The following is a 17099-nucleotide window of genomic DNA, read 5'->3' as shown; positions in this document are numbered from 1 at the left end:
GAAAATCCCCATCCCTCTATCGTTCGCTTCGACTTCACAAAAAAAAAATCTCCCCAAATCCACAGGTTTCTTTTTTTCCTGCCGTTGCCCCGGTGGGTTCTGGGTAGGCGCCCATGCAAATTAGAGCGCTGGGGTGGCCGCAGCGGTGCCTGAGCGTGCGGGGCGGGGCGAAGGCGCGCGGCGGGCAGCCCGCAGGGGGCGGGGCAGGGTCCTAGTGCCCGGCCCGGCCCGGTGAGTGGGGCCGCTCCCGCCCCGGCACCGCCCGCCCCGGGAGGGACCGGGCACACCCCCCCCCCGCCGCGGGGTCGGTACCCCGGCGGGCAACCCCCCCCCCGCCCCCCCCGCCGGTCGGCGGGGCCTCTCCGGGGCTCTCCCGCTGCCGCAGGCCCGGCCTCCCCCCCGCCGTGAGGGGCAGGCCGCGCTCCCGCCGCCGGCGGTACCGGGGCCGCTCCCGGTGCGGGGCTTTGTCCCCACCCGCGTTCCGAGGGGGTTCTGCTTCCCCCCCCGCCCCCGGGGCTGGGGTCCCCGCTTGCCCCTCGGGAGCTGGGGGCCGATCGCCTTTCTCCGCCCCGGGTGCCGGGGCTTGAGGCGCGGCGGGGCCTGGGCGGATCTGGCGGGGGGGAGCCGGTGTAACCGGGCCTCGGCCTGCGGCCTCTGACGGGTGGAACTGGCTGTTTCTTGCTTCCAGGGAGGAGCCAGCGCCTTTCCCCTCTCCCCGGGGCTTTGCCAGCGGCGCGATGGACTTGGCGTATGTCTGCGAGTGGGAGAAGAAGCCAAAAAGCAACCACTGCCCCTCCATCCCCTTAGTGTGCGCGTGGTCCTGCCGGAACCTCATCGCTTTCACCACAGACCTCAAAAATGAGGAGGAAAAAGGTACGGCGTGCTTGTGGAAGGTTGGGTAACGTCCCCTGGAAGCTCACGACGCGTTTAGGCGAGTCCTGCCGCGAGGAACCGCTGGGCCAGGTGGCCTGTGCTCTGCTTTGACCCTGACATCTCTCGGCTGCGCTCATTAGCACGGGAAACTTGTGCTCTTTCTTCCATTCCTTAGGTTTATTGGGTGTTTTGTTCGCTGGGGAGCAGTTCTCGCTCTGCTAAACCAGGGCAAGCTCCGCGCTGGCATCTGGTACCTTACCTGAGTTGCCAAGCACAGTTGTTATCCTTCCCAAAACTGCTTGCCAGAAGATATTTTATGTCTTCCCCCTGCATCAGCTGAGGCTCTTTGGGTTTAGAAACGCCAGCTGGGTAGCTGGCAATGAGGGATAGCAATTCACTTCTCTCTTTGTGTAGATCTCACCCATATGGTCCATATCATCGACACTGAGCATCCATGGGACGTCTATTCCGTTAACTCTGGCCATGCTGAAATCATCACTTGTTTGGAGTGGGATCAGTCAGGTGAGCTTGGATCCCTTCTCTTTATCCCTGTGTCCCGCCATTCACGCATGTGCGTTTCCTAAAACGATGGTATACGATTTGTCATGGAGAGGGAGTTTTGTCAGTCGCTTCGCAGCCATGAATTGGCTGTCTCCATTCGAACTGTGCTGGGGTGGTTTGATTTCTCAGTTGATTTTTTTGGCTGTACCCCCTGGTTCTTACAAGGTGCCGTTGTCGTAGGCTCCAGGCTGCTCTCGGCAGATGCGGACGGCCACATCAAGTGCTGGAGCATGACTGATCACTTGGCCAACAGCTGGGAGAACACCGTGGGCAGTATGGTGGAAGGGGACCCGGTTGTGGCCCTGTCCTGGCTGCACAATGGCGTGAAGCTGGCTCTGCACGTGGAAAAGGTTTGTCCCAGCTCTGTGGGGGATCTGGTCAGGAAGGCTGGCTCAGGGCATTAGCAAAGGACTTGAGAAACCCCTGTCTGTGTTTCTCTCTGCTCTGGGCTTCCTCTGTGGCCTTGGGCAAGTCGAGTAGGGGAGTTTTTCCAGTCAAAAAGAAAAGTCAGATTCCTAGTTCCTGCTGAATTTCAACGGGGGTTGGATGCCTCGTTTCTCTTGGTGCTTTAAACGTGTCTTCCTTAGTCTAGTGCTTCAATTTCCTTGGCTGTAAAATGGAGATGAAAGCATTTCTTTGCCTACCAGTAGCAATTCAGAAGAAATGCGTTCAAGGTCCTGAGGGTTGATCCAGGGATTTGGGAATGGGAGCCATATGTGTATGGAGATAAGCTGCTTGTTTAGAAACGTGTCTAATTCTGCCAGACTCAAAAAGAGCAAGTGTGCCAAGTAGAAGTTACCTATTTACATTTTTTTAAGCATTAATTCTTCGGGCGTCCCACAGAGAGAAGCCTTTCCCTCTGCCTAGTGCTGGAGAACTCGAGGCACAGGGACATTAAGTGTTGGGCAGCGGGTTGGTGTCAGAGCTGGATTTGGCCACGGAGAGGGAAGAGGGGGTGTTGGTCTTCCAGGTTCAGCCCACATAAGTGAGGTTGGAGCTCTGTGTCTGGGGTGCTCTGAGAGCTTTGCTGATGGGCTGGTGCGTTCCCACTGGAACCGCTCTGGGACGGGGGCAAAGGGGCCTCTCCAGGGTCACGTAGCAGAGCTGGGTGCTTGAGCTCGGTGCCCTCATCTGAATCTGTTCAGCTCTGACCTAACGAGGAGAGCTCCGCAGTCATGAGTGTGCTGCGGCTGTCAGGTGCGAACGTCTTTGTGTTGTTGGTCTTCGTTCACAGTCTGGAGCGTCGAACTTTGGTGAGAAGTTTTCCAGGGTCAAGTTCTCTCCGTCGCTGACGCTGTTTGGAGGGAAGCCCATGGAGGGCTGGATTGCTGTGACCATCAGTGGGCTGGTGACGGTCTCTCTCCTCAAGCCCAACGGGCAGGTGCTGACGTCCACAGAGAGCCTGTGCCGCCTCCGCTGTCGCGTCGCCTTGGCAGATGTCGCCTTCACCGGAGGGGGGAACATCGTGGTGGCCACGTCGGATGGCAGCAGCACCTCCCCTGTCCAGTTCTACAAAGTCTGCGTCAGCGTGGTGAATGAGAAATGCAAAATAGACACTGAAATCCTACCTTCCCTCTTCATGCGCTGCACCACGGACCCTGCCCGCAAAGACAAATACCCAGCAATCACTCACCTGAAATTCCTTGCTCGGGACATGTCAGAGCAGGTGAGCATCTGCTGTTAAAACAAGTAGGAGTTAAATGAATAGCAAGGAAATAGCTGTTTGCTCCACCTTTGGCTTCCCCACATGGCTCTGGAGGAGAACAGTCATGTCCTGCAATGCCCTTTGCGTTTCTAGTTGCTGTTTCTGGAAGTGCTGCTAGTTCAGCTTCGCTGTCAAGCAGGCCGCCCCTTAAAGGTCTGGGGGTGTAATGGCTGAGCCCTCCAGTTCCTGGAAAAGCAGCCTGAAAAGCCCTGTCCTTCGTTAGCCTGATTATGCTTTGCTTTGTTTACTTTCCGGATCTGGCACTGGTTGTTAGGGGTGCTCTGCCGGGCTGTCCGCGAGGTTCTGGGATGCAAGGTCTTTCATCTTTAGGTCTCGGCTTCAAAGCAGCCCTTCTCCAGAACGCTTAGAGCTCTTGATCTGGGTGAGTTAATTTAGTAGCTTAACTCTGTTTGCCAGGGGATTGATAATGTGATTCTGGAACGCTGAGTGATTCAACGAAGCCTGACCTCTCCGCTGGTTGGGACGGAGTGCCTTGTTGGAGAACACAGTGTCTGCTCTGGCTTCAGAGTCAGTTCAGTTCCTGCCCTTTCCTTTCCATTTAGTTTATGATGTGTGTGAGTGATATCAGCAGGTCGCAGGCCTGTGAGAGATGAAATCGTTTGTGATGCGGAGAGGCACAGGCTGTGATAACACATTGCAGAGTTCTGCTTCTCTTTCCTTCTAGCTGGAACGAGGGGCTTCACCGTTACATATTGCTGATACAACCCTCTGCCTTTCGCTGGTGGAATGTAAACTAATTAGGAGAAGGAACTTCAAAATAGAGGGGAAAGGGAGGGGCGGAAAACGCGACGGGATAGCGTCTTTCCCTACTGTAAAGCTTGTGCGCGTGGTTGCAGTATGGGTTTCTGTTTTACAGGTGTTGCTTTGTGCGTCCAACCAAAACAGCAGCATCGTGGAGTGCTGGTCTCTGCGGAAAGAGGGCTTGCCAGTCAATAATATCTTTCAGCAAATCTCCCCTGTGGGTGAGTTTCTGCACTGGTTACTCTTAAAAATAGGAGCATGGTCAAGATAGGTTCTCAAATCCATTATCGCATATATGGGATTATCCAGAAGCCCGTATTTATTTTTCAGGTGTTCTCAGTCACGTGCTCTATTCCATCCGTTTCCATCTTAGGCAACAAATTGCTGGTTTCCAGGAAGTGGTTTAATTGTTACTTTCACTCAATAAAAGACATTTTCTGTGTTACGCTGTGCAACCACCCTTCCTGCTGAGATCCAAGTGAGCCAAGCCTTCTAAAGCAAAAAGATCATGCAGCAAAGCTAGTTTAATCAAGCTATCCAGTCTGCATGTTTTTTCCGCCTGGTTTCAGATATAACAAAATCAAAGCTCTGCAGTTTGTTCCACTGAAATATAAAGGATTATTGTACATAAGGATTTTTTTAATCACCACCAGCAGGGCCTTCCATCAAAAGAGATTTAGCAAAACAAGTTATCATTTGTACAATTACTGAGATCAGAAAAAAGTTAGGGAAATATGAGGGAAATATACTGGTCTGGTAGAATGAACAAATAGCGCTTGATCTGTAATTCCATTTAGTTGGGGAGTGTGGGCAGAAATCAGCAGGGGGGGACACAGCATTTTCTGATCTCTTTGGGGAGAGATGTCTCATTTATTTACTTATTTTTCAAAGTTGGAGACAAGCAACCCATGATACTGAAATGGCGGATTCTTTCTGCCACCAATGACTTGGATCGGGTTTCAGCTGTGGCTCTGCCGAAGCTGCCAATCTCCCTGACCAATACTGATCTGAAGGTGGCGAATGACACCAAATTCTTCCCTGGACTGGGTAAGGAGTCTCTGTTGTCTTTCTCCTAAATACGTAGCTTCTGCCTGAAACTCTGCCTTCTTCATCTTCCGAACTGTAGCTGAAGTGAGAATGTGGAACAAACTGCATGAAATGCCGATAGGAGAACTTTCAAAGATGTGCTGTCTTCCTAGCCGTCCCATTTAATTTCCATGGAAAGAGGCAGCCCTCTGAAACGCTGGCGTGGCCTCAAGATACAAGTGTGCCTGTGAGCCCACGGCCTTTTGGGTGCTGTGGTGTTGCCACGTGGGCTTCCGGGGGTGGCTGCTTCTCTGGTCGAGGTCTGGGTTATACCCGGAGGAGTCGCTTGCTCAGCCTCGGTTGTCTTCTCTCCCCAGGTCTGGCTTTGGCTTTTCACGATGGCAGCGTCCACATTGTTCATCGCTTGTCCCTGCAAATGATGGCTGTCTTCTATGGCTCTTCCTCCCAGCGCCCAGTGGACGAGCAGACTATCAAAAGGCAGCGAACTGCTGGTCCCCTGGTTCACTTCAAAGCCATGCAGCTCTCCTGGACGTCTCTGGCCTTGGCTGGCATCGATAGCCATGGGAAGGTATTGTGCTCTGTTATGGGGGGGGTGTTAGTTCTTCTCGGCCAGGCTCTCTCTTTATCTCTCTAAGTGGCAAAGGATCATTCAGAAAAGTTCTACAAATGTTACTTCCAGCTGGATGATCCATGTTAAACAAGAAGGGATGTATCCCATTACTGCAGGAATCGGATGTCTGGGTCAGGGATGAGCTGCAATTGTCCATGTGTTGTGCGGTAGCTTTGTGGAATGTTTTCGATCCGGTTCTTGATATGGATTTTCCTTTGCCTCCTCCCTTCAGCTGAGCATGCTTCGTATCTCCCCCTCCATGGGCCACGTGCTGGACATGAACATGTCCCTCCGTCACTTGCTGTTCCTGTTGGAGTATTGCATGGTGACTGGCTACGACTGGTGGGACATCCTGCTCCACGTCCAACCCAACATGGTCCAGAACCTGGTGGAGAAGCTGCACGAAGAGTATATGCGCCAGAATGCGGCCCTGCAGCAGGTCAGCAGGAGCGGAAGCTCCCTGGCTTCCTGCGGAGGGTGGGCGCGTGGAGGGGCTCGGTGACTGGGAGGAGGGAGCAGTAATTGCCAGTGCTCAGAAGACAGACAGCTCTAATTACCTGGCTGTGCTGTCTCTGAATACTCTACTCCAGCAGTATTTGAGGTGTGAAGAACCTCCATTTAAACAGCATTCATTTTCACTAACATTAACGGTCTCTACCTGTCGGAAACTTCTGGTGAGATGGCAAAGTCTGTTTTTGGCAGAGATTCTGGGAACAGTAGCGCTGTTTGTACGTGCGCAGAACAGTATTCACTATTCATGTCATTCTTGTAGCAGAAACGGAGAGCAGAGAATAAAGCAGCTTGCTTTAATGAGTTTCTGCCTTCTGTATTGTTCCGGCGTCTCTCTGTCGATCAGGTCCTCTCCACGCGCATTGTTGCCATGAAGGCATCTCTCTGCAAGCTCTCCTCCAGCACGATTGCCCGGGTGTGTGACTACCACGCGAAGCTGTTCCTGATCGCCATTAGCTGCACCTTGAAATCGCTGCTACGCCCACACTTCCTGAACACCCCGGACAAGAGTCCCGGGGACCGACTCACCGAGATCTGCTCCAAGATCACAGATATAGGTAGTGATTGCTCGTAACATCAGCCGCTGCGTTCTGAGTGTTTTGTATTGGATCGTTCCCCTTTTACGTTCGATATAAAGTGTCACAGTCTCATAGTAACTCCCGGGGTTTGAGGAGGAGGAGGGTGGCCTCTCTTGGCACCGCAGGGATGGGGGGGTGAAGTTTGGATCCATCTTCTTCCTGAGCCAGGAGATGTCTTGCTTCTGTTTCAGACATTGACAAGGTGATGATTAACTTGAAGACGGAAGAATTTGTCCTAGAGATGACCACGTTGCAGTCCCTGCAGCAGCTCATCCAGTGGGTGGGAGATTTTGTGCTCTATCTGCTGGCCAGCCTTCCTAACCAGGTGAGAGCCTGGGGTCCTGAGAAAAGACCAAAAGGAGCAAAAGGAAAAAAAAAACCGACAAAACAACCCTCTGTGTGCAGTGTTTGGGTAGCTTTAGCCAAGTCACACACAACCCCGGTGTTCCTATCCAAACAGGCACTTGGGAGAAGAGTGTAAGAAGCTGCAGAAACACAAAACGGTCCTTTCTGCGCCCATCTGGGTGTCAGTGGTGTAGCAACTGGCAGCTGCATTCAGAGAAGCGGGCTCAGTGGCTGCCTGACTTGTTTAAACCTTTTATGAACCTCTGTCTGCCTCTGACCTCCACGGCATCCTCTGGCAGCGAGTTCCATGGGCTCTGTACTGCTTGGAAGAAGGAGTTGTCTAAAAACAGAGCAGTGGTTCCAGCAGGCTGCCTGTAAGTCTCAATCTCAGTTGTAGCTTTTTTTTTTTTTCCCTCTGCAGGGCTCCCCTGTGCGCCCGGGACACAGCTTTCTGCGAGACGGAGCATCCTTGGGCATGTTCAGGGAGCTGATGGTGGTGATCCGCATTTGGGGACTGTTGAAGCCAAGCTGCCTCCCCGTCTACACGGCAACCTCCGACACCCAGGACAGCATGTCCCTCCTCTTCAGGCTCCTAACTAAACTCTGGCTGTGCTGTAAGTGTTTGCCAGTTTCCCTGAACAAAAGAATCCTTCCTTAATGCGGATTGCGCGTGAAAGGAATAATTGCAGGGAGTAATTTCTGAGTGGGTCTGTAGTGTTTAGAAAGGGCAAGTACAGCTGCCAAGTTTATTGTTCTCTGCGCTGTGTTGGCGGATGGAGGAGGAAACTGCACGCAGTTCTCTTGAACTCTAAATGAGAAATTTAAAGATCACGCTGGTTCCCTCTCCCTGCTTCGTTTTTCCATGCAGGTCGTGAGGAAAATCACATAACGGAGCCAGATGATACCCTGATAGACGAGTGTTGCCTCCTGCCCAGCCAGTTGCTCATTCCCAATATCGATTGGTTGCCCATCAACGATGGCATTATCAGCAAGCTGCAGAACAAACAGCTTGTCCGGCTGCAATTTGGGAAAGCTCCTGGGCTCGTTGGTCACACCGTCTCTTCCCAGTTTGATGCCTTTGTCAGGTACAGAGACCTGAAACGAATAGCTGGTGGGGTGAGAAAAAGGGTGTTGGGAGGCTTTGGGATCTCTTTCCAGCTCCGAGAGGTCAGTGGGTTTGGGGCGCCTGTGTTTTTTGGCTCATCCGTTTGCTGGTGTGAGCCAAGAGCAGTTTATTCTCCCTGCTTGAACTTGTGTCCTAACTTGCAATGGGCTGGGAATTTAAAGTATGGAAAAGAGATGGCAAATGGAGGGTGGAAAAAAATGCTGGTTTGTGATGAGGTTCCTGTCAGCATGGCCTTGAATCCCATGGTGCTCGGTAGACTAGGTAGCCAAGGCCTGTGTCATGTTGGCCGCTGAAGTGCAGCTCACTGTCCTGGAAACAGCTTTTAGAAAGCGATATTCTGGAAAAATTCCCATTCTTCTTTCTACCCAGGGCGCCTGGACAGCCCAAAATTGATCATCTGAGGCGGCTTCATTTAGGAGCATACCCGACAGAGGAATGCAAGTCGTGTACCAGGTAAGCAACGCAAGCGTAATCCTTCGGTGCAGAGGAGGTCTTGGCAGAAACCCCAACTGTTCTTTTTGTCATTCAACAGCTCTTTTAGTCTCTGTTTACCATCCTAGCTGGTATCCCAGTAACGTTTTATGTTAATTGTGTCTGCAGGAGGAAATGCTGCTTCTATAATAAGGCTTTTGGTGTATGGCACTACCCCTTGCATTGGAAAAAAGCAGTTCTGATTGCATTTAAGGCATCCCTAACCTGGAAGACCGAGATCCTTAAAATGTTTCTTGAAGAGCAGCGTCGCTGACTCGAGATAGCTGCTTCTGTATCGTTGCAGCATGGCTGTTTAGATTAAAAATCTTACTGCTTTGCTTGGTGCAAAGTAACCCCTAATTCTCTGTGAGGATTAGCTGCAGTCGTCACTGCCAGTGACTGAACAGATGAAATGTATTTCATCTAAGGGCTGTAAATGGTGCATCATGGAATAAATATGATATCACTTTAACAGGAAAATCTGAGAGCAGTCAGGCTGCCCAGGTAAATAGAGACCAGAATTTGGCCTGTAGGAGTCTTTATTAGTGATGAGAGATCCCCGGCTTGTTTTGCAGGTCTGGTCTTTAAATAAAACTACCTGTGTTCTTGGAGAGGAGCTGGCGAGAGGAAATAATCACAGTATCCATAGTGCTATTTTTGGGTCATCTTTCAAGCTAGGTTTGCATTTTAAGTCCTTTTGTGCTGTCCTCTTCATCCACCCTCACAAAAGAGCCTGGATTTCAAAATAATGGTGCAGGGAGCAAACATCCGTCTAATCATGTGATTGAATTAGCTTTAATTACTGGTTTTAATAGAAGGTCTCTGTAGCAGATCATTTTTTACAAGATGACTGTCTGCTGTTTTCTGTATAAATAGCAGCTGAGGGCTGTTGTCTTGAAGACAGCCTTCTGTTCCAAGATAACCTCTCTTCATTTAAGATAACCGCTCGCCTGGTTTCAGCTGGTTTTTAGCGCTCGCAAACATCACCCTCAAATGGCAAAAGCTGGTTTCCTCCTCAGATTCCTTGCTCCCTGCGTGACCCGTGCAGATGCCCCAGCAGCGCTGGCTTTTTTTTCCTGGGCTTCTGTGTCTCCTGGGCCTGGCTGCACCTCTCCGCTTCTTTCCAGGTGCGGCTGTGTTACGATGCTGAAATCGCCGAACAAAGTCACTGCGGTGAAACAGTGGGAGCAGCGCTGGATCAAAAACTGCTTGTGTGGGGGGCTGTGGAGGAGGATGCCCCTCAGCTATTCCTGAGCGCACCTTCTGTGGGGCACAGAGGGAACAGCGGGCGCCGAGCAGAAGAGCTGCTCGGAGCTTCCTTCCTTGGAGGCGTTTGGGACAAAGGAACGGCAGCTCTTCTCCTCAGCTCTCCGAAAGCAGCGTCCCGATGCTGCCCGCGAGACGGTGCCAAGCAGCTGACCAGCGGTGCTGCCGCTTTTCTTGCATTGATCTTTCTGCCGTAAAAAAAAAAATAAGAGGGGAGGGAGCGCTTCCTCTTTTACAGGGAAGAGCTAGAAGGGAATGCCAGGGGTTTCCCTGTCAGTGTCAGCTGGGGCCGAGGGCCTGGGAGGAGAGAGCCCTGCTGCGGTCGTGTCTCTGGGCTGAGCGGGCAGAGTGCCTGGGCCCCGGCACGAGCCCTGGCACGGGCAGCGCGGTGACGGTGGCGGCTGGGGGTGAGCAGAGCAAGTCCCCAGCGAAAGGGGAGCAAGCGCGCGGTACCTTGTGCTCGTCCTTTGCTACGGGCTGCTCAGGAAGTGCAGTGTGGGCTGGTTACTCCATTTTCCTGCACTTCTCCATCCTTCGGGTAAACTTGCCCCTCTGATGGGAGACTTCACCATCGTACCTATCTGTGTTTTAACGGAGCAATTTCTTCCCCCTCTGGAGGAGCAGGAACACGAGAGTGTTGCTGCCTGGAGCAAACATCTCCGGCTCTCACTGAATCAGCAGCTCTTTTGTAAATAAAAGTTTCCTTAATTTTGTACAGAATGTTTGGTTTGTTCTCAAAACTTTGGCGGTCTTCCGTGTGACTTTGGTTGGACGGCGCGTGGCCAGGGTGGTTGATGCACAAACAGAAGAGAAGCAGGAAAGCCCTGTTAATTGCATGCCTGTTAGGAAAGGAGCTGACATCATTTGCAAAATTGGAAGGGGAAATTAATGTTTTCAAGCTTCTGTCAGGTTATTATGGACACAAGAGGAGAAAACATCGAGCCATTAGGATTGTTGTAAGTCTCCAGCTTCAGACAAAGCCGGACACTTCGGCACGTTTGAGGAAGAGCGTTCCTGGCGTGCAGCTCTGCGCCGCTCCCAAGGTCGGGCGAAAATCGCATCGACCTTTTGCTCTCATTTGACAGTGCTCAGCTACTGCTTTGCCAGGCACTCTCACTTGCTAGAAATTGCAAACTAATGGTGCTAACGTTGCGTCTGCTGAATGTAGTAGCCGTGGCCGTTTCATTTTAGTCTAGTCTACCCTTGATTGGCTTAGAGTAGACTTGGTAGTGTAGGTTAATGGTTGGACTGGATGATCTTAAAGGGCTTTTCCAACCTAAACGATTCTATGATCTTTAGATGGATGACCCAGGCTGTTGGTGCATGCTTGCTCCGCTCTCTAAGGTCTTTCGGTTCTTAGGGTGAGCTTCTAATTGCATGAGGAGAGCCCTCGAGCCTCCCGCCCTCCCAGCGGGTCGGGGTGTAGCCAGCTTGCTGCGCAGCACGGCTTCAGGACTTCTGGAGCAGAGACTTCAGCCTGGAGAGGAGGAGGCTGCGGGGAGACCTGAGTGCGGCTTTCAGTGCTGAAAGGGGCCGATAGGAAGGATGGGGGCAAGCTTTTTAGCAAGGCCTGTTGTGACAGGACAAGGAGTAATGGATTTAAACTAAAGAAGAATAGATTTAGACTGGATATAAGGAAGAATTTTTTTACAATGAGGGTGGTGAAGCACTGGAAGGGGTTGCCCAAAGAGGCGGTGGAGGCCCCATCCCTGGAAACATCCCAGGCCAGGTTGGACGGGGCTCTGAGCACCCTGCTCTGGTTAAAGCTGTCCCTGTCACTGCAGGGGTTGGGCTGGGTGAGCTCTAAAGGTCCCTTCCAGCCCAAAGCATTCCATGATTCCAGTCGGCAGAAGCTCCTTCAAGCTCTTGCTCTGGGTTTGCCCGGGCGCGTGGCTGTCGGAAGCGCCGGTGGGGAAGGGCCTGGGTACCGAGTGGCCGCCGGGAGCTGGGCTGGAGCAGGCAGCTCGTGGGGGAGCTGCCGAGGAAGACCTGCCCTGTCCTTCTGCCGAGATCAACCCAGGCTGAGGGTGCTCAGCACCGTTAGAGAATCGGATCTAAACATCTGCACGCTTTGACACAGCGCGGTGGAGATGCCTGGAGCCGATCTGTGGCTCGGCCAAATTCCTGCCCAGCCAAATTCCTGCCCAGCCAGACGACTTCTGGGTGTCCCCAGAGACCATTTAAGGGAAAGAACAAACCGATTTCTCTATATCCCTTTCCCTCTGGAACTGCCTTTTCATTTATTAGTGAAAAATTGAGCTGATGGCAAAGAGTTTGTCTCTCAGCTCTGCTTAATGTTTTGCTGTACGGAGCTGATCTCTGCCTCGCTATTCTGCTGGTAATTAAGGAAAATCAAATGGCTAATTAGGAAACTACAACTTCTTGTTAAGGCTCTTCTCCCCTGTAAGTAAAACTGTAATCAACCTGAGCCCTGGTTAATCTTTTTCTCAGAGAACAGGTTTGGGGTTATTTAACATTTGATCGCTGTTGTTTGCACGGAGGAGGGATGGAGCGGCCGCTCTGCGGGAGGACGGATCCTCACTTCCCCGCTTCGCCTCCCACCCGAGATGGAGCCCCGCGGCTGGGAGCCGCTCCCCGAGGCGCCGGCTGAGCTCCGGCGCGGCTGCGTTGGCAGCAAGGCACGGAAGGTGGGTTTTAAAGTCCGGAACTGCTTTCTCCTCCTCCGTCCCCGATACAAGGGATGTACCTCACCCGCACTGGCCCTCCCTCCTGCCGTGTGTCCGTCGCTCCTGGTCCCACTCTTCCCTGCTCCCAGGTTGGGGATGCTGGAAGGGTCTCGCAATTCCCTGCCGCGATGCTGCTGCCCCGCTCTGATCCTCTGTGCCTTCTATGGCCTCAAGCTGCGCCAGGGGAGGTTCAGATTGGATATTAGGAGAAATTTCTTCATGGAAAGAGTGGTCAAGCATTGGAACAGGCTGCCCAGAGAGGTGGGGGAGTCCCCATCCCTGGAGGGGTTCAAAAAACAGGCGGAGGTGGCACTTGGGGCCATGGTTTAGTGGGCATGGTGGTGTTGGGGTGATGGTTGGGCTGATGATCTTAGAGATGCTTTCCAACCTTAATGATTCCTAGTTTTAATTTCATTATAAAATAATCCAGCCACCAAGCCAGGAAACATGAAATTGCTGCTCTGCCCTGAATCGGTTTAGTGGTGGACTTGGTAGTGTTAGGTTATGGTTGGACTGGATGATCTTCAAGGGCTTTTCCAACCTAAACCATTCAATGATTCGATGATTCGCCCCGGCCCTGCTCCCTCTAAGGACCGGGGGAGCCCCGGCTGCGGGAGGGCGAGGGGCCTCTCTGCGCCCAGGTCCCGCACCGGCCCTGCTGCGACGGGGGACACGGGCACGGACCAGGGCCCTGCCGGGGCAGCGGCGGTGCCGGCCGCTCCTGGGGCTGCAGGGAGTCTCTTGCAGGCCGGGCTGCAGCAGGAGGACGGGGGCTCTGCCTCACCCCTGCCCCTCTTGAAAACAAGCGCAGGCCAAGAGCCGAGGGCAAGCATTGCCCCGTCCGCCCCCCTTTGCCTTTCCACGGGTCCCTGGGACAGGGAGCGAGGGTCCCAGCACGGATCCTGCCCTGCCGTGAGAGCCGGTGCTGCCCTCCGGCCTTATCGGCGACTCGCAGATTCTGCTTTAACAAAGTCACACCATGCCCCCGCGGGAGGCCCCGCATTCGGACCTTATCGCCCCGCGGCCGCGCAGCAGGATGCGTCCCCTGCTCCCCCCGAGGCGCAGGCGCCCGCCGGGGGCAATGGGCTGGGGGTGCTCGGCTGCGGGGTACAGGGATGGGAGCGGGGCCAGGCGAGTGCTGGGGTGTCGGCGGAGTCCATGCACCCCTCGAGGAGACCCCGCGCCGGGGCAGAGCTGGGGCCGAGCGCTCACAGGTTTGGGGTTATTTCATGTTTGATGGCTGCTCGCGGTGAGTTTGGGGGGGGGTCTCAGCACATGGGCAAGGCAAAGGAGGGGATGGGGCTCCCTCCAAATGCGTGGGTGGCAGGGAGCGGGGGGGGGCCCTGGCCACACCGTCCCCGTGGGCTCAGGCTCAGCACCTCCCCACCTCGTGCCCAGCTCCTCCCCGTGCTGCCCGCACCCCCTGGGCAGGGGGGTCCCATTCAGACACACCCCCCCCCACCCCGGCCCTGGCAGCTATGCAGGAATGGTTGGCCTGGATGATCTTAAAGGTCTTTTCCAACCGAAACGATTCGATGATTCTATGAATTCGTCATTGCTTTATTGCAGCGGGTCAGCGTTACGGCGCGTTCAGCAAAGCCTGCGGCTTGCGCCAGCGTGGGGGGCTGTGACCCCCGGCCCTCCCCCAGCCGGGCCCTGTGCTTCGCGAGAGGGGGACCGGGGACCCCCTTCCCCTGGTTTCGTGCGGGCCGGCCCTCCTCCAGGCACGGGGGGATGCTCGGGGGCAGGTGGGAGCGGCAGTGGGAGCCCCCGGTTCTTGGCAGTGCAGCTTTCCCCGAGCAGCAGCGTGGGTGCTCCGGCCGTGCCGGCGGCAGCAAGCCGCGGCGTGGAGCCAGGTCCCTGGGGACGGCTCAGCGAGCGTCTCCCTCCCCAGCCGCGGAGGCGATGACGCTGTCGATCCAGTGCGCGTACGGGGCGATACGGGTGTAGATGGCGGGTTTCTTGTAGTTGCCGCAGACGCGGGAGCCGGCCGTGACCACCCCCTCGGCCACCCCGCTGCAGACCAGGGGGCCGCCGGAGTCTCCCTGCGGGACGAAGGCTCCATCAGCACCGCCGAGGGTCTGCCGGCCTGGCCCAGCCCATGCCACCCCGACCCTGGAGCTGGGGGTCCCTGCCTGACCCAAGGCTCTTGCCAGGGGCAGAGCTTCGGCCCCTGGGTGCTCTCAGCCAGGGGTTTCACCCGCAGGAGCTGTGGGTTGGGGTCAGTGCTGCCCTCCCTCGCTTCTCCCCTCGCTCTGCCGACAGCCCAGACCCCCAGCTCTGCCAGGACGTGGGGGGCTTTCAGCGTGGCCCCTGGCATCCTGGCAGACCCATCAGCGGGTACCCCCGGGGTGCACTGGGTCGTGCCCGTGGCCTCACCCATCCCCAGGCTCATGAGAGCTGCTTTGCAGTGGGCAGCACAGGGCAAGGAGCCCCCGTCACCCTGGGGTCACAGCCCCACGCCCTCGCCTCTTCCAAGCTGCAGGTACCCACCCCGCTCCCAGACCCCCGAGGGGGTCGGCAGCCCCAGCCCGTGGCTCCGAGCGTGGTTCCCTGTCTGGGAAAGGAACGGGTGGGAGGCCAGGGCGAGCGGTACCTTGCAGGTGTCCTTCCTGCGGGAGTCAGTGCACATCATCTTCTCGGTGATGGTGTGGTCGTGGTAGGTGCGGTGGTTGCAGACGTCGCGGCTGATCACCGGCCGCTCCAGCTGGTAGAGCTTGTCCGGCCGGCGGCCGCTGTGGCTGATGGTGCCCCAGCCGGCCACCTCGCACACCGTGTCGGCCGCCACGTCCCTGTCCTCCCGCTGGAACGGCAGCACCTGCACGTGCGCGTTGAGCTCCGCTTTCTCCTCCAGCTGCCACGAAGCAAGAGGGGACCCGGGTCAGCGGGGGCTGGCTGTGGCCTGGGGCACGGCGAGCCCAGCCCCGACGCCGGGACTGCCCCAGCCTCGGCCGTGCTCAGGGCTTCCACCCGCAGCCCCCCGGAGCCGCAGCCGCAGGGACCACGGGGAAGATGGAAGCATTTGGATGCTGCCCAAAGGTTGTTGGTGGGGGAAGCGGAGAACGGTCCCACGGGACAGGGAAGGGGACAGAAGGGACCGAGCTGTCCCAGCCTGGCCTCGAGGGTTTGCTCCCGTTGCGGTCAGTGACCCCACAGGGTCCCGAGGGGCAGAGGGATTTGCAGGAGCGGGGCTGTGCCCAGTGGGAGCGGCAAGGAGGGTCCCGGCAGCCCTGAGCCCACCTGGAGGAGGAGGAGGTCGTCCTTGTTGTTGTGGATGTTGCTGCCGGGGTGGGCGATCTGGGCGCGCACCCGGTACAGGCGTTTGTGGGGCTCCGGCTCCGTCAGCGAGTGGGCGCCCAGGAGGACCTGGAAGATTTTGCCGTCCCTGGAAGAGAAGCAGCGTGTGGGGCGCAGGGGCTCTGCCCACCCCGTGGGGCACGCGGAGCTGGGGGTGTCGCTGCACCCGGCCACAGAAACAGGGTGCTGTGGGGTGCCAGAGAGCCCCCCACGGGGTGCCGGGACCTCCCAGGGCGTCACCGCAGGTGGGAGCAGAGCCCTGGTTGCTCCTTCAGTGGGGTTGGGGCTGTGGAGTGGGATTTGGCCTGAGGCCGGCAGCCACCCCCCAGCACAGAGCAGCCCCCAGGCTGCCCCCCCATGCCGGCACTCACGTCTCCTCGGTGCAGTGGGCGGCGCTCAGCACCCACTGCTCGGCGATGAGGAAGCCCCCGCAGACGTGCTGCCCGTCCAGCTGCAGCGAGGCCATGTACGGCCTCAGGTGGGGCTTGGCCTCGTAGCCCCCCAGGATCCGTCCCCGGGGCTGCCCTGTGGCAGGCGAGAGAGAGTCCGGGTTAGCCGGGCATCGCCCCAGCCAGCCCGGGCGAGCGTGGCACGGGGTCACCCCAGCAGTCCCCTCCCGGCGTCCCCCGCCCCTCCCCACGGGTCACGGCAGCGCCCGGCTGCAGATAGAGGCAGGAATGGGGGGGCTGGGCAGGACCCCCCGCCCCATGCTGGGGATGTGGCTGCCCCAGCCTGTCCCTGCGAGGCGGGGGATGCGCTCACCGTTCACCACGGCCCCCAGCAGCAGCAGCGGAGCGAGGATGAGGAGGGGAGCGGGACTCGGCCCCATGGCTGCGACGGAGCTCGGCGGTGCCTCTGCCCTGGCCGTGGGGTCCGTGGGCTCTGTGGGGCAGACGTGGAGCCGGGGCGGGGGCTGGGGCTTGCTTTTATGTCCGGTTTTGGGGGTTGGGGGCGGGGGGGGGGCCAGGAAGGGACAGCGCAGGGGGAGCGGCGGGGGTTTCCGCAGCGTGGGCCGAATATTTTCAAATATTGAGTTTATAAAAGGGGTCAAGAGTTCCCGGCACAAACAATGAGGGAAGGAGGAAACAGCCTGTCCCAGCTGCCGGACCTGGCACCCGCCACGGGGGATTTCTGCGCTGTTGTTTTCAAAGCCGAAACCGAATCCAGCTCTTGGCACGTGAAGGCTCCGGCACACGCGGCAGCGCCCGGGCCTGGCCCCGGCCCCCTGCCCTGGCCCAGGGACCCCCACCCAGCTGCCCGG

General features: G+C 56.5%; 2 protein-coding genes across 3 annotated transcripts; one reads left to right on the top strand and one right to left on the bottom strand.

Annotated features, from left to right (window-relative positions):
• Positions 1 to 637: 637 nt before the first annotated feature.
• MED16 (mediator complex subunit 16) lies at positions 638 to 10063 on the top strand. Of its 2 annotated transcripts, none has more exons than XM_009493699.2 (14): positions 638 to 873; positions 1288 to 1395; positions 1615 to 1784; positions 2669 to 3100; positions 4017 to 4122; positions 4793 to 4948; positions 5305 to 5516; positions 5791 to 5997; positions 6415 to 6625; positions 6838 to 6971; positions 7413 to 7605; positions 7860 to 8076; positions 8487 to 8570; positions 9716 to 10063. In XM_009493699.2, exons 1-14 carry the CDS (start codon positions 738 to 740, stop codon positions 9840 to 9842), a joined length of 2493 nt encoding a protein of 830 aa, XP_009491974.2. In that variant the 5' UTR covers positions 638 to 737; the 3' UTR covers positions 9843 to 10063. The 2 variants fall into 2 exon arrangements, with proteins under 2 accessions (XP_009491974.2, XP_075579781.1); XM_075723666.1 differs by having other exon boundaries at positions 688 to 873; positions 9608 to 10063.
• A 4349-nt stretch (positions 10064 to 14412) lies between these two features.
• CFD (complement factor D) lies at positions 14413 to 16667 on the bottom strand. The gene is made up of 5 exons (XM_075723725.1): positions 16601 to 16667; positions 16210 to 16363; positions 15782 to 15926; positions 15138 to 15395; positions 14413 to 14586 (listed from the first exon to the last, which is right to left on the bottom strand). The coding sequence occupies exons 1-5, from the start codon at positions 16665 to 16667 to the stop codon at positions 14413 to 14415; spliced, it is 798 nt and encodes a 265-aa protein (XP_075579840.1).
• Between the last annotated feature and the right edge of the window lie 432 nt (positions 16668 to 17099).

Source organism: Pelecanus crispus, chromosome 20 (genome assembly GCF_030463565.1).
Source record: "Pelecanus crispus isolate bPelCri1 chromosome 20, bPelCri1.pri, whole genome shotgun sequence".
Classification (NCBI taxonomy): domain Eukaryota; kingdom Metazoa; phylum Chordata; class Aves; order Pelecaniformes; family Pelecanidae; genus Pelecanus; species Pelecanus crispus.
The sequence above is the reverse complement of the archived record's forward strand: the minus strand, read 5'-3'. Positions and strand labels throughout refer to the sequence as shown.

Excerpts from the sequence above, each read along its gene's own strand:
- MED16 (XM_075723666.1), top strand. The coding sequence starts at position 738 with ATGGACTTGGCGTATGTCTGCGAGTGGGAGAAGAAGCCAAAAAGCAAC. Across the intron at positions 1,396-1,614 it reads TTTGGAGTGGGATCAGTCAG|GCTCCAGGCTGCTCTCGGCA; the intron begins GTGAGCTTGGAT and ends CCGTTGTCGTAG. Across the intron at positions 8,077-8,486 it reads CAGTTTGATGCCTTTGTCAG|GGCGCCTGGACAGCCCAAAA; the intron begins GTACAGAGACCT and ends CTTTCTACCCAG.
- CFD (XM_075723725.1), bottom strand. The coding sequence starts at position 16,667 with ATGGGGCCGAGTCCCGCTCCCCTCCTCATCCTCGCTCCGCTGCTGCTG. Across the intron at positions 16,364-16,600 it reads GCTGGGGGCCGTGGTGAACG|GGCAGCCCCGGGGACGGATC; the intron begins GTGAGCGCATCC and ends CGCCTGCCACAG. Across the intron at positions 14,587-15,137 it reads GCAGGAAGGACACCTGCAAG|GGAGACTCCGGCGGCCCCCT; the intron begins GTACCGCTCGCC and ends TTCGTCCCGCAG.